The sequence below is a fragment of the Aspergillus fijiensis genome (genome assembly GCF_003184825.1).
Source record: "Aspergillus fijiensis CBS 313.89 unplaced genomic scaffold BO72scaffold_58, whole genome shotgun sequence".
In the NCBI taxonomy this organism is placed as follows: Eukaryota; Fungi; Ascomycota; class Eurotiomycetes; order Eurotiales; family Aspergillaceae; genus Aspergillus; species Aspergillus fijiensis.
In genome coordinates, this window is record NW_024469034.1 from 172,854 (window position 1) to 187,234 (window position 14,381).

General features: G+C 57.0%; 3 protein-coding genes across 3 annotated transcripts; 2 read left to right on the forward strand and 1 right to left on the reverse strand.

Moving 5' to 3' along the window:
• Positions 1 to 725: 725 nt before the first annotated feature.
• BO72DRAFT_462012 (uncharacterized protein) lies at positions 726 to 4,373 on the forward strand (the record flags this gene model as incomplete). Its single annotated transcript, XM_040946547.1, has 1 exon — positions 726 to 4,373. The coding sequence occupies one exon, from the start codon at positions 726 to 728 to the stop codon at positions 4,371 to 4,373; it is 3,648 nt and encodes a 1,215-aa protein (XP_040797611.1).
• Positions 4,374 to 4,707: 334 nt separating this feature from the next.
• Positions 4,708 to 7,916, forward strand: BO72DRAFT_451604 (putative sugar hydrolase). The gene is made up of 6 exons (XM_040945529.1): positions 4,708 to 5,025; positions 5,094 to 5,208; positions 5,277 to 5,340; positions 5,444 to 6,105; positions 6,209 to 6,486; positions 6,546 to 7,916. The coding sequence occupies exons 1-6, from the start codon at positions 4,993 to 4,995 to the stop codon at positions 7,692 to 7,694; spliced, it is 2,301 nt and encodes a 766-aa protein (XP_040797612.1). The 5' UTR covers positions 4,708 to 4,992; the 3' UTR covers positions 7,695 to 7,916.
• A 116-nt stretch (positions 7,917 to 8,032) lies between these two features.
• Positions 8,033 to 13,717, reverse strand: iml1 (GTPase-activating protein IML1; the record flags this gene model as incomplete). The annotated part of the gene is made up of 2 exons (XM_040943345.1): positions 8,033 to 8,436; positions 8,512 to 13,717. 2 exons carry the CDS (start codon positions 13,715 to 13,717, stop codon positions 8,033 to 8,035), a joined length of 5,610 nt encoding a protein of 1,869 aa, XP_040797613.1.
• Between the last annotated feature and the right edge of the window lie 664 nt (positions 13,718 to 14,381).

A 14,381-nucleotide genomic window follows, 5' to 3' on the forward strand; every position in this document is an offset into this window, starting at 1 on the left:
TTAACTACGGCTAACTTAACTAATAGTCCTCAGTAACTCGACGCCCGGAGTAGTACCGGTAGTGGTCTAGTAGGTAGTACTGATAGTACTCATAGCACTAACTTATAGTAGATAGTGAAGACCACCTCACGCACCACTTACTGTTCCTCCCTTCCACGGCACTTCTTCCTCCACCCTCCACCTCCACTACCACCACCACCACTACTTTCTACCTACTTTACCTCTTCTTACCTCCCCTCTTTCTCCCTTCTTCGGTCCATTCCCTTCTACTTTCCCTCCTCCCTTCTTATTCCTTTCTCTCCCCCCCTCTACTCTCATCCCTCAATTCCATTCCAATTCCTCTTTCTGGTCGCTTTGATCGGGATTTGTCCTGTTCCGGTCTTCACCGCCACCCACTGACTCTCAATTGCTGAGAACGGATCCCACCTTAAACCACTTCCCCCCCCACTACCCTCCTCAAGACGACCGATACAACCGACGTGTGTTTCTCTCAACCTCCTTCAGAAACACACACATCATCTCATTTACGGCCTGATCATGGTCGTTCCCTCGCGAAATTGAACCATGGGGAACTGCAGCTCAGTCTAGTTGATCGGTCTGACTGTTGGTTTCCTGCTTGTTTTATCGGCGCATTTTAATTGAACGCTTCTGCGTAATCGATCTTGCGATCTCTTTCCCGCTCTTTTCCCTACCCTGCAGTTCCGTTCCGAGCCACTTGTATCATCATGCTCGGTCGACTATTGAATACTGCAGCGGCCACTCTCAATCCGACGGCATACTCCGCGAAGAACCCCCAGCCACTGGAATCGGTCACAGAGGAGGAACATACATCGGGCTTGCTTTATCCTGACGTTAGCCTTCTTCGCCGCTCCAACTCGCACGCGTACCCCCTTCATACCGCTTTCAATTCCCCGAATACCTCGACGGCCGGTGGATATGATGATCGTGGTGGCGGCGTCGAATTGGACCACCTGAAGGATTTCCGTGTGATAATCGCCCAGAACGCGCTGGGGGACCGGGACGCCTGCGTGTTGCTGGATACCCGGGCCACGCCGCAGGGACAACGCTCACATGGTCTGGGCTTGGAGCCACAGGTGTTTGAAAATACTGGTACCCGCCATGCCCGCACGCTCTCCACGTTGACTCGCGGCCCGCGGCGGGGTTATCTGCCTCAGTCATCGGTCGTGGAATCAAGCCCGCTGTCTGCGGCCGCAGAGACACGGCGATCCCCGCCCATGTTCTCTGGCGCGTTCATGAGGGCACGGGTTCGTAGCTCTACGCTGGCGCCAGGTGGGAACTTCACCGAAAGTGGCCATTCCCGGGGCACGACGGATGCGAATGATTCCGGGTTGCTGAACTGCATCTTCGGGAGCAGTGCCTTCAGCTACAAGGGTTCCTCCACCAAGATGCATATCATTTCTGCCGATGATGAACCGAGTCAAACCTCGCCAGCCTCGCCGGCGGCACGTAGCTCTCTATCACGAGCATATACTACAGGAAGTTCCACGACGTTTGGCGGTTCCGATCGTGGTAATGAGTCTAAACCGCCTGCCAAGGTCACTATCCTGTTGACAAGGATGTTCAGTGTGCATCTGCCCGAAGGCGGAGATGATGACTCCTCTCCGGACAGGCCTGACTTGTCATCTTCAGTCTCCCACGACGCTCTCCCGAGCCCAGGGTTTCCCTTCCCGGATGTCTCGAAGCGCAAGAAGATCAAGGAGAAGAAAACTCCCATGTATGCGGTCGCTATCACAATCCAGATCCCGCTCCTATCCCGAAATGGTGGGCGGCCGGTTTCTCGGTTTGCGCAAGGTCCAGACTCTCCCAAGCCAGGGCTTTCGTGCTCATTGGACTCGGACCACCGCTGGCGTGGAGGCTTCTTCGAGGACAGTCTGTCCCATGCATCCCCTCCTGCGAGTTTGGATGAGCGTATTGATCTGCTGGTTGATCATTGGGACATCATCAACCGGACGTTGTCCCATTTGGAGAGGCTGTCTCGGAACGAGATCCTGTTCTTACTCAAGAAAGTAGACGCCTCGGCAGGGCCGCATCCGAAGCCCGCCAAACCTCCAAACATGCAAAGGACGAATCAGACTTTTGTTCATCTGCCGGTCAATGTTTTGTCCATCAATTCCAAACTCCGCGACGAAGCCATCCGCAGCACTCGTCGCATTAGCACGGCTCTGCAGATGCCGTACGTTGTCACAGGCCAGAGCCGCTGGGGCGTCTGGCGTGAAGAAGGGCGGTCGATAATCCGTAGCCTCGGAGACAAAGACCACAGTTTCTTTTTCCTGGTCTTGGTTACTGCCTTCTTGGGAAACCATACGGAGTGGCTCAATGCTGTGGGCCCGGAGTGGTACCGTCGGCGGCACTACCTACAACAGAAGGCTCAGCAAGACGCCGACCCGATGCTGGCGAATCGCACCGTGATCATTTCACCGGATAAGATGACTGCCAGAAGACTGATTTTCTTGCTGGCGGCGTTTTTGCCGCCCAAACAGCGCTTCGAGCCCCTGCCGTCTCCGATTCGCCCTGGCACTGCGGCGTCGACTCGTGCTGTCTCCCAGAGCCCGCCTAATGTTCCTATCCTACGACAGGAGGCATTGCGGAGGGTGATGGAACGACGGTCTCGTGCGCAGCGCCTCAACCTCAATGAGAGAGAGCAGCACCAGCGTTCTGTGAGTGCTTCATCGAATGAGACGGCCCATCGTTCGGCGGAAGAACCCGAGCCCATGATTCCGCCTGATTTTGGTGCGAAGCGCAGGGGCTCAGATGCCCGCTCGATCCGAGCCTTAGGGGTTCCTATCCATACTAGAGACATGCGTCCGAGGAATACCAGTGCAGCCACCACTTCGACCACTACTCCGAGTAGTACCGTCCCCGTCCCGCACTTCGCCTCGCAGAGCCGGTCTGAGCGGATGGGATCGGATCCAAGTGTGGCTGAAGGACGTGACAGCCTGGCGTCGGAAACTCTTCTAAAGAATTTGCGGCGGTCCGAAACCTCGGCAACCTGTGCCAATGGCCAGATGCCTCCCGCGAGTGGCCGCTGGGGCACATTGTTCTCTGGCTTATGGAGCTCTCGTCAGGAGTCATCAGACGCTGGTGACGCCCCTGCGCCATCTGAAGCACGCAAGCGATCGGTATCTGCTTATACGAACCCACCCAGAAGGAACCCTCCGACACTTGCCCAGATGGTCAAAGAAGCATCAGAGGAACCCATGCCGGCGGCACCCAAAGCTACTACGAGCGGCAATATCTCTATCCCTCCGGCGACAAACAGTCATATCTCATTCGAGGAGGACGCACCGGATTTGTCGTCGACCACGGACCAGACCAGGGAGTCATCCTTGAGGATGGCCGTTCGTGGAGATGACGGCGTGGTGGATGTGGACCTGCCGCTCCCAGGGTTCCTGTCGCTTTCGTCGTCTGGGGACTCCACGCTGGCTTCTCCCAAGAAGACCCGCACCTCGGTTACTAGTATGGATGCAATGGCATCTACACAGAGCAGTGTCTCCGGGTTCCACGGCAGTCTCAAGGACAATGATGGACCCAACACCAACGTCGCTGGCTGGCTGCGAACTTTCCATGACGATTTTCTCCTGCAGGCCGTGAGACCATACGCTTCGCTGGAAGCCGATATCAAGCGCGCCATGCAAGCCGAGCCTACACCAAGCCAAGCTCTGTGTCTCAACGCCGATGGTTCCGAACGATGGGTGGATGTTGCGACCACCGTGATTGCGGATGTCCGGAACTTCACCGTGAAGCGACTGCGACTGAGACGTAAACTTGTGGGACATGGGTCGTCGCGCAAGGCGTATACGCCGTCTTTCCCTTCGCAGCCCGGCACTCCGCGGTACGTGTCCAACGGGTCTGTCTCGGCCTCGCAGCTCACCAGCTTCTTCTCGCACGCCACTGGGTCGAGCAAGACATCTAACAATTCCTCCATGGACGATTTCTATCCTACCGAGGTTGAAGAACGGTTCGTGGAAGAGCCCGTGATGGATCTGGATGGCACTCTTGTCGATGCTCTTGAACGGGTGCTTGCACAGAGTGGACCGTCGTCCATGGTGCACTCTCGCGCGCCGTCGCCATCCCGTGGTCGTCGCGGAGAGGATAAGCAGGCATCGGATGCCCCCGCGCCCACACGGGAAGAAATCCGACCTGTCGAGGTGCCTCGGACTGAGTGTCGCAAGCTGGTCCTCGGGGCGCTGGAAGAGGTGGTGCGCAGTGTGACGGCGGAGCATTGCCGCGAGGATGTTGACGGGGAGCTCGGCCTAGCAGATCGCGAGCGCAAGCGTACGTTGGCCGGGGCGGATAATACGCTGCGCGAGGGAGTTCGCAAGTGGCTTCTCGATGTTGAGGAGGCGTGGTAGGGATTATTTTCTGAGTGGATTCTCTGTTCTGATGCTTTTGTGTTAACATGATACCCATGTTGAGTATTTTCTGCACTCGACCCAGCGTTGAGCATACATACATACATACATACAGTACAACATCATACATACATACTTACATGATATGACGGCCGTGAATGAAAGATGCTCGTGAAGTGTTGTGCGCCTGTAATTTAGAAATTGATTAAAATGGATCAGCCCATCGGCGACCTTTTCCTTCTGGCGGGCTAAGCGATTGGTGGACAAATCCAATACTAAGGATAAATCCAGGGTCTGGTTAGCATTTAGCCAATTTGACTGCGCGGGTTTTACCCCTCTTCCAATCACCCCCTCTCTCGGTTCTCTCGGTCTTCCGGCCCGTGAGATGCAATGGCATCGATTCATCCGGCGCAATCCTGGTCGGTCTGTCTGTCTGTCTGTCTGTCTGTCAGTGCTCGTACTGCGGGGGTGGGGTGGGATGTTGGCAATGCTCCATCCAGTTCATACTTAAGACGCACTGCACCACCCAGGGACCGAGGTCTCTCCTCAGGGTCTAGCATTGCTCTCCCCAACTTCAAACCCTCGAGACGTTATCAATTGACACACCGCATCTATCACCATGAAGTTCACCGAGGGAATGTGGCGCATCCGGGTGAGTGTTCTCTGTCCAAGACCGAGCCGATCAGGAACTAATCCGCGGGGTTTTGCTGGGAATGACAGGAGGGGATCCGGATCGACTGGATGAACAACGTCGAGCGACTGAGCATCGAGAACGAGACGGTGGATCTGCTCCTGAACAAGTTCCAGCGGCACCGTGGTGACACTTTAAACTCCGGTGAGCTCCATGTCGTCTGTATCCAGCTGCAAAGTGGAAGAGAGCTTGGACTGACGTGATACGTCTAGCTACGGTCTCAGCGCAGGTCACGTCGCCATTGGAAGGGATTATCGGCGTGAAGCTTGTCCATTGGTCGGTTACCCTGTTCCTCCCTCTCTTCAAATCTCCGTCCCAAAGCACTGGGCGACCGTGCAGCAAGTGTTTTCGTTCCGAATTCATACTGAACGATGCACAGGGCCGGCGGCATCGGCAAAGGCCCGCACTACGAGCTCACCACATCCACCGGCCACGCCCAGATCTCGCACGAGGAGCACCAAGCGCTCCACTACCGCAGCGGCGGGCTCGACCTGGCCGTGACGACGGCGCCCAACGAACTCGACTTCGTCTTTTCGGCCTGCAGCAACAACAGCAACAAAAAGCTGACGGGCCACTCCTGGCGCTCCATCGGGTACATCGGCGACCAGACCACCGAGAAGTCCCGGTGGGACGACGGCATCTTCTTCGAGCGCCAGGGGTACATGCTGGCGGCGCTGGACCTGGGCGTGGGCGAGAAGCTGTACGGGCTGGGCGAGCGGTTCGGCCCGTTCGTGAAGAACGGGCAGACGGTCGACATCTGGAACGAGGACGGCGGCACCTCCTCCGAGCTGGCGTACAAGAACATCCCGTTCTACCTCAGCAGTGCCGGGTACGGGGTGTTCGTCAATCATCCGGGGAAGGTGAGTTTGGAGCTGCAGTCGGAGCGCACCACCCGCGTGAACATCTCGGTGCCCGGCGAAGAGTTGGAGTACTTTGTGATCTATGGGGACTCGCCCAAGGCGATCTTGGAGAGGTATACGGCCTTGACGGGGAGGCCGAGCTTGGTGCCCGCTTGGAGTTATAATCTTTGGTTGACGACGAGTATGTTCCCCTCTTGATCCCCGCCCTGGTGTAGTTTTGTTGGTGACTGGCTTTGTGAGATGCCAATGCTGATGTTACTGTGTGCCGTGTGCCCCATGTGCAGGCTTCACGACCAACTACGACGAACAGACCGTCACCGGCTTCCTGGATGGGTTCCGGGACCGCGAGATCCCGCTGGGTGTCTTCCACTTCGACTGCTTCTGGATGAAGTCCTACCAGTGGTGCGACTTCGAGTTCGACTCGGCCATGTTCCCGGACGCCGCGGGGTATATCAAGCGGCTGAAGGAGCGCGGACTGCGGATTAGTGTCTGGCTCAACCCGTACGTGGGACAGGCGTCGCCACTGTTCAAGGAGGGTAAAGAGAAAGGATACTTCATCAAGGTAAGCCGCCCGCTGGCTACCTCCCCCCCCGTTTACCCCCTCACTAAAACACCCCCCAGCGAACCGACGGCACAGTCTGGCAATGGGACTACTGGCAAGCGGGCATGGCGATCGTGGACTTCACGAACCCTTCCGCGCGGACCTGGTTCCAGACGCACCTCCGCCGCCTCCTCGAGCTGGGGGTGGACAGCTTCAAGACGGACTTCGGCGAACGCATCCCCTACCGCAACGTGACCTACTTCGACGGCAGCGTCGACCCCACCCGCATGCACAACTACTACACCCTGGCCTTCAACGAGCTCTGCTACACGACCCTCCTCCACCACCACCCGGACAACGCCCACAGCCCCAACAAGTCCGGCGCCGTCCTCTTCGCCCGCTCCACCGCGGCGGGCGGCCAGAAGTTCCCGATCCACTGGGGCGGCGACTGCGAAAGCACCTACGAAGCGATGGCCGAGTCGCTGCGCGGCTGCCTCTCCTTGAGTCTCAGTGGCTTCATCTTCTGGGCCTCCGACATCGGCGGCTTCGAGGGCACCCCGCCGCCGGACGTGTACAAGCGCTGGGTGCAGTTCGGCCTGCTGTCCACGCACTCCCGGCTGCACGGGAGCCACTCGTTCCGCGTGCCGTGGATCTACGGCGAGGATTGCTCCGTCGTGCTGCGCGACTGCGTCAAGCGGAAGATCGCCCTCACCCCGTATCTGCTGCGGAGTGCGCTGGAGGGCGCGCGCCGCGGCACCCCCGTCATGCGGCCCCTCCTGCTGGAGTTCCCGCACGATCGGAACGCCTGGACCGTGGATACGGTGTATATGCTTGGCGGGGATCTGCTGGTCGCGCCGGTGTTTAGTAAGGATGGGGTCGTGGAGTTTTATGTTCCAGAGGGTCAAGGGGAGTGGGTGAGTTGGTTTGATCACGGCAGAAAGTATCTCGGCGGCAGGTGGTATACCGAGACCCATGGGTTCGAGACCCTGCCGTTGTTGATTAGGCCCGGGGCGGTCGTGCCGGTGAACTTCCAGCTGACGAAGCCGGAGGATGACCCGTTGAGTGGGTTGGAGGTGTTGGTTAATGGCGATCTTCAAGGGGTGGTCGAGGTGGAGGTTGTTGATCCGGTGAGGGCGCATGAGGTGCGGAAGGTTGTGAGGGTGAGGAAGGAGGAGGGTGGTGTGGTGAAGGCTGATGTCGAGGGGGTCAAGGTTACGGTTATTCAGTGAGGGGCGCTATGTGTGTGGGTTTGACTCAAGTAGGTTGTGGTAGATTGTTTGTGTTTGGATTGTGGTTGTCCGGCTGTTTCATGGTGCAGTGGTGGACAAGGGATGCAGCAGTTTGAGACCGCTATACACAACTGCGAGTGGGTGTTGCGAGGCCCTGAGAGGCGAAGTAAGATAGATAGATACTCATACGATTGTTCATTAGGATTTATTACATGGCTAAAGGGGTATCCGTCCACGACCACTACACATACACATACACAACTGACTCATCGACAATCACCCCGCGGTCTTCATAAGCAACCCTGCCTCAAACCTCTTGACTTCTTCCTCGAATCGGATCACATCAACGGCCTCAAACTCCCACTCCGCGGACTCCCCCGCACAAGATTACTCCCCTCGTCCCGCGAGCGCGCCCGCGCCTCCGTCGACGGATTCATCAGCACCGCACTGGAATGGATCCGCTGCGGCAACGCCGGCAGCAGCGTATGCTGCGGATGGCCCACGACACTATCCGGCAGCTCCAGCGAAGGGATATCCGTCATCTTGGTCGGCGGGTTCGAGGGCGTGACGCGCGTCGAGACCGGGCGCGCGTGCGACTCCTTATAGAACTGCTGCAGACGGATGGGATCATTGCAGAAGTCCACGATTCCGTTCAGGATGTGCTCGGGCGCGCGGTAGAGGTTCGAGGAGTCGATGCTGGGGTGTTGGCCGGGCGGAGCGACGAGGGGGAGGTTGGCACTGTCTTTGGGATTATTCACAGCGCTGGAATTACTGGTGGTGTTGCTGCTGCCGCCGGCGGTATTGATGCTGCCACTACCACCGGTGAGATCATAAATTGGGCGGACCATCGGCGAGAGACGCGGGGAGGAGGTCGAGGAGACGCGGTCCGCAGCAACCGGGTCGTACGTGCCGGCGCGTGCCCGGTACTGCTCCGCGCGCTCCATGCGCTCCAGGCGCGGCATGTCGCGGCTCGCGGTGCTGCGCGTGCTCACCAGCCGGTTGGCCAGGAACAAGAATTCGCCCTCGTCGGTGATCTGGGCCAGCAAACTGCCCGAGCGGTGAATGAACTGCGGGTAGCGGTAGTCCGGGATGCCCCAGGAGTAGGAGACCTCGACGTCGGCGGGGAACGCCGACCGGGCCTCGAAGTCGAGGACAAAGTCGAACTTGCGCAGCAGGGCCTTCTGGAAGTAGAGGGGATCCGGATTGAGGTTCTGAGCCGAGACGGGCGCCGAGGGGTTGGGGTTGTAGGGCACGGGGACCGGCCCGCGCGGGGGCGGCACCTTGAGTTGCACGCGGAAGGGCTTGCGGAAGGGCTGCGTCTGGTCGATCGCAGACGCCTCAGCAATGGGCACCTGCACGAGCTTCAGGCCGAACTTCTCCGCGGTCGCCGCCCACGACAGCACCGTGTCCTCGATCAGTTTGGCCGTCGTGCCCATCCAGCTGAGTTCGATGTGGAAGCAGTTGTCCGGGTTATGCAGACGGTCGTAGTGAAGATCGATGACCTCAGGGCGGTTCGATCGTCGACGCGGGTCCACGTCGTACTGCATCTTCTTCGATAGCATGATCGTAGCTTTATTCTTGGCTCTGGACGGCGTGTTGGGCACCTGAGGCATGGAGTCATCCACACTCTCGGACCGGGACTCGGATCGAGACTCGGATCGCGACTCCGCGCGGGAATGATTGCTCGAGTGATCGGCCGCAGGAGTCGAGGGGGTCGCCTTATCCGGCCGCATCTGAGGGAACCAGCCGCCTCGCGACTCCGGACGATGCGGCCGATATTCGCTCGAGAGCTGATAGAAATAGTTCCCGTCGCGGAAATTGTGTCTCCGTTCGACGTGATGGAAGAGTCCGTGCTTCAGCAGTTCGTTGCCGAAGTCCACCGCTTCCTCTCGGGTGTCGATATCGCGGAAAGTCTGAATCAGCCAGGTGGTGAGTTCGAATCCGATAAAGCAGCTGTAGTGCAGGCGCCAATGCCACCGTCGATCCTCCATCCGTATACCTTTCTCGCCCTGAATGGCCTGTGCCAACGTGGACAAGGTGATGCTGGAGCGCTCAAACTGCTCAGACTCAGGCAACAGCTGGGCAGGCGCACTGTCCAAGCTGGGGTCGGTCAGTTGCATCCGGTCCAACTCCGCGGCGACAACCTCCGACGAATTCTGCGTGTTGTAGATAATGTTGAGCGGATTCTCGGCCTTTTTGCCATTCGAAGCATTGAAAAGCTTCTCCTCCGGTGGGATGTACTTGTGGCGCTGCCAGATCCGTGTCAATTGGTTGATACCAAGAAGGTGAATCTCCTCTTCGTTGTCTTCGTTGAAAGTCTGAATGTGACGGCGGGAATTCACGTGCAAATGCATTGGAATCAAGACATAGCGCACGCGCCAGAAGTGGAGCTGCTGGGATGGGTTAAAGAGATAGTCTCGATGCCCAGCCACGTAGTTGTCGGCGTAGTTCCAGTTGTATTCCTCGAGCTTCGAATCGAGTCGGATGTTCTTCACCTCGTACTGCGGGCTCAAGATCGTCCGCATCGCCGGCGAGTACATGCTGAAGTCATCAAACTGTTCCGAGGCAAGAATGGAGGAGTTGCGATGGGTATAGCGCGTCACTTCAATTTCCGCGCCTTCCACACAGATCAATCGATGAATGGTGTTGCCCTTAGATAGAAACACAGTAGCACCATCTCTTTCCAGCCCACGCGTGTCAAATACATTGGGTGATTCCAGAGCATACTGCCCAGAGGCTTCTACAACAGCTTTGCCAACCACGATCTGAAAGCCATGAGAGAGACGCAAGGAGATCATCTCGCGAAGGAGCACACCTCGTGTTTTGGGAGGCTCGATACCTTCCGCATCTTCATTCGGGAAGACACGATACGGGGTCTGGAAGTAGTCCGAGGCCAGCTCCTTCGCGGTGGGGAATTCTTCCGTAGTTAGAGGTAGAATGGCAGGGGACTTCAAACTTTTCCATTTGACGACGGCCACATGGGGAGGTCTGGGGTAGGCATGCTGCCAGCGCCCAAACCAGCTGGTCTCCCGCATAACCTCCTTCGAGGTGTTGCACGGATTGATAGAACGGACCCAAGGGGCCAATGCCGTGTTGTGAGGGCTTTTCGAAGAAATATCGCGCAAGCCTCCATTCCCAGTCACCGTGACCCGAGGATTGGATCTCCGAACCCGACTCTCGTGGCGCGAGTCATCGATCATCGGAATCTCTGTGGTCGTGGTCGAGTAAGACTCGGGAACCACGGAGCGATCCGGTTGCTCGGCATCTTCAGAGGGCTGCTTCTGCGGAACCTTGATCGAGATTGGCTTCGTTGGTGTAGCTGTGGAGCCTTGCGAGGACTTTTGAGGTGTGTTCGGTGTGCTAGACGTTGTGGACAAATCGATCACGGTTCTCGTGGACGCTGAATCGGACGTGCTCAAGGATTCAACGCTCCTCGAATCTGCAAGCATTCCGGAGACCTTTTTTGCATTCTGCGTCGGCTGACCTCTGGCATGTTCCACATGGATTTCCGTACTTGCCTGGGCCCTCGGTGCGATGGACGTGAGCCCCCGCAAGGCGAAACTGATCGTCCGCGATATCCGGGGCACTCTCGTAGCAGAAGTTGGCTTGAGAGCCGGCTTGTTGGGCGAAGCAGCCTTGGTCGAAACCAGACTCTTCTGCACGGTGCGTGACGGCTCAATTTTCCGAGGAGCCGAACTGACGGAATGTGGGCGTTCGTTGGCATTGCTCTCGTTCTCGCGCAATCGAGTCACGGATCGAGCGGAAAGCCGTTCGTGAGCATTGGAGACTTGCACTTCGGGTTCACTGGTTCGCTTTTTCTTCGCAGACCTGCGAGGCTGAGAACGCTTTGGCAAAGCATGGAACACACCGTCGTCATAATTGTCCATCCAAGCAATGACCGAGTTCGAAGACTTCTTCGTCTTTGCAAGAATGGCATCCTTGGAATGAGACATGTTCTGGAGAAAAGGCTCCGGCCGCAGACTGTCACTAAGCTGGTATCTGAATGGGGAGTTACGCTTCAAGGGTGTCTTCGATGGACTTATGCTTGAAGGGCTCAGGCCGGTCGCGGGACTAGCTCCTCTGGTGACTCCCTGTCCTTCGAGCAGGTAAGGGATGGAAATGTTTGACTGCTCGCTCTCCATAACACCCATCATCTGAATCTCGTACATCCGCACACGGGGCACGAACAATTTCGATTGTTTGGTGACAGTGAAAGGGATTGGCGCATTCGGATCTTTCTTTAGAATCCGTCGAGCCTCTCGGTAAGTGTCAGGATTCCAGTATGAGATATCGAGCCAGTGAGGGATTCCGTAGTTCCAATTGTTCGCATGGGAAGACCATGGCTGCCGGCTACTCATCCCAGGATACGAGCCATGCATGACCGACTTGGGCGAGAGATGTGACGTGCGACTAGCGAAGCTTGCGAAGGATGGACGAGCCTCTGGAGAATAGCCTCCATTCCGAATGTCTCCTCCGTACGTGGCCGTCTGGGGTCGCTTCACCGGCTCGCGGTATTTGAACAAAGGCACTGAGTGAAGAGGCATGGGGCTCAGACAGACCAAGTCAATGGCGATACCGCGGTTGGTGAGAGCCTCCGTCGTCGAAGCCAGCGACTCGTAGGAGACCTCAAAAACACCGCTTCCAGGGGTGATCACGATGATCGACGTTCCCGTGTGAAGCATGTCACGATCGATGTGATCATAAGCCAGGTGAGAGGACGCAAGGTGAATCGCTTCCAAGATATTGCCGCGCAGAGCAGTGCTGGGCCGTCCTGCGATGGTTGCAGACTGAGCTTTGGGGGCGACCCTGATGCCATCAACCGTGGGCGTCTGCATCTCTTCCGGTGGCTTGAGGATAGAGACATCCCTCAAGAAAGTTCTAAAATCCTTCTTCAGCTCATCTAAGATCGCCGTCCAATGACCACTAGCCATATCGTTGACGACCACGCGGTAAAAATCTCGGGTCGGAGCTGCATTGGTCGTGAAGTCACTCTTCCAGCTGTCCAGGTTGAGATTAGACGCAGGGCCTATCGCCGTCGCATCGTACTCCACGCGGGTGAACAGCACAATGGTAACCAGATGCCTTGCGTCGGAATTGGCCCAACGCTTGAAGAGCTCCGGAAGGAAGCCGTTGATGACCCTGCTGAACAAAATATCGCCCGTGCCCTCGGAATCAAAGTCCCACATCTCCCGCGACATCTGGATGAACAGGACATACTTGGCCGACTCGCTGCGGAAGACGGGGATGGTCTGGGGGGAGAAGAAGCCCGAGAGGACCTTCTTGCCGCGGATGAAGATATTCTTTACGGTCGCCTTGATGCTACCCATGAAGACGATCTTCTGGCCCTTGTAGACGATCTTATCCGCCAGCTCGGACATGACCAGCCGCCACATGTCCGAGCGGACCAGGTACTGATCGCGGAAGGAGATGTCTACATGAGAGGCGGAACAGTGCGCGCGCTCCACGATCGAGATATGAACAGTGGTCCGGTTCTTAAAGCCGAAGATGTTGGCAACGGCACTAGTTACAGAGAGTTCAAGCTTGGGATGCCGTGCTTTGATTTCCTGCGGCAGGGGCCTGACGACGAAGAGACATCGACCCTGTAACGGGGTCTTGAATTTGGACATGGGGTCCGGGTGGAGTGTCGGGTTGGGCTCAACGTGAACGTCCCGTGACGACCTGGCCCCGAGATCCGCCTTGAAGGTATGCGTAGCATCGCCGTTGAACCGAACGGGCAGGATCTCGATCACATCGCCGATCTGCGCCCCGGTGTCGCTGAAGGCGGCCTGGTTGAACAGGATCTCTTCCTTGGAGAAGGTCTCATCATGAACCCAGAGAGAGCATTGTCGACGATCTAGACTGGCAGAGACTAAGCGGATCGTCCTTTCATCTAGGATTGATGACTGCTGCTCTGGGGGAACAGCATGGGGGGCCTCCAACGACCGGGCAGTAGAAAGGGTCTCTATACTGGCGGCGCTCACTTGTCTCAGATGTGAGCGCTTCATGGGCCCTCGTATAGACATGATCTGGGCGGTTATTATCGCATCATCTTAGATCGATAAATTCAGAAACGATGAGGCGTAGAGGCAATGAGCCTTACTGGGTGCCCCAGGGTCCAGGTGGGCTGGATGGATTCTGTCACTGCAATGGAAGTACGTTACCGAATTCAGTGGACTCGATGGGACCGAGCAGGTGGTGAGTGCAGTTATCATCTCCGTCCAGCCACTTTCGGCAGGCGGTCAATGTGGCCGGGGGGTGGCTGACCATTTCATGAGTACATCAGCTTTTACATAATCATGATTGTTGCCCCGGTGCCCCAGGCAGAAATAACTATAGCCATCGGCCCAGTGTCGATCGCTGGGATTATGGAGACTATGATTCATCATGATGTGATAAGTGAGAGGCTACTCCGTACTGTACGTTGACTTGTCGATGGTCTTTTCTCTTTCTTTTCTTTTCTTTTTTTTTTTTTAAAATTGCCACCAGACTGGCTATCCCAACACTCCAGCTATTCGTTCGACTCGACAAAATCTCCATCAGGTGCTCAGTCAATGTGCTGAACAGAACAGACCGGCGATGATGCGATCGCCTATTTCTGATGAAAGCCACTGATTGGACTGTTGGGCCCCATCACAGCTTATCAGAATATGGCACGATAGAATGAATGATGCAGTCCAGGACCGCAAG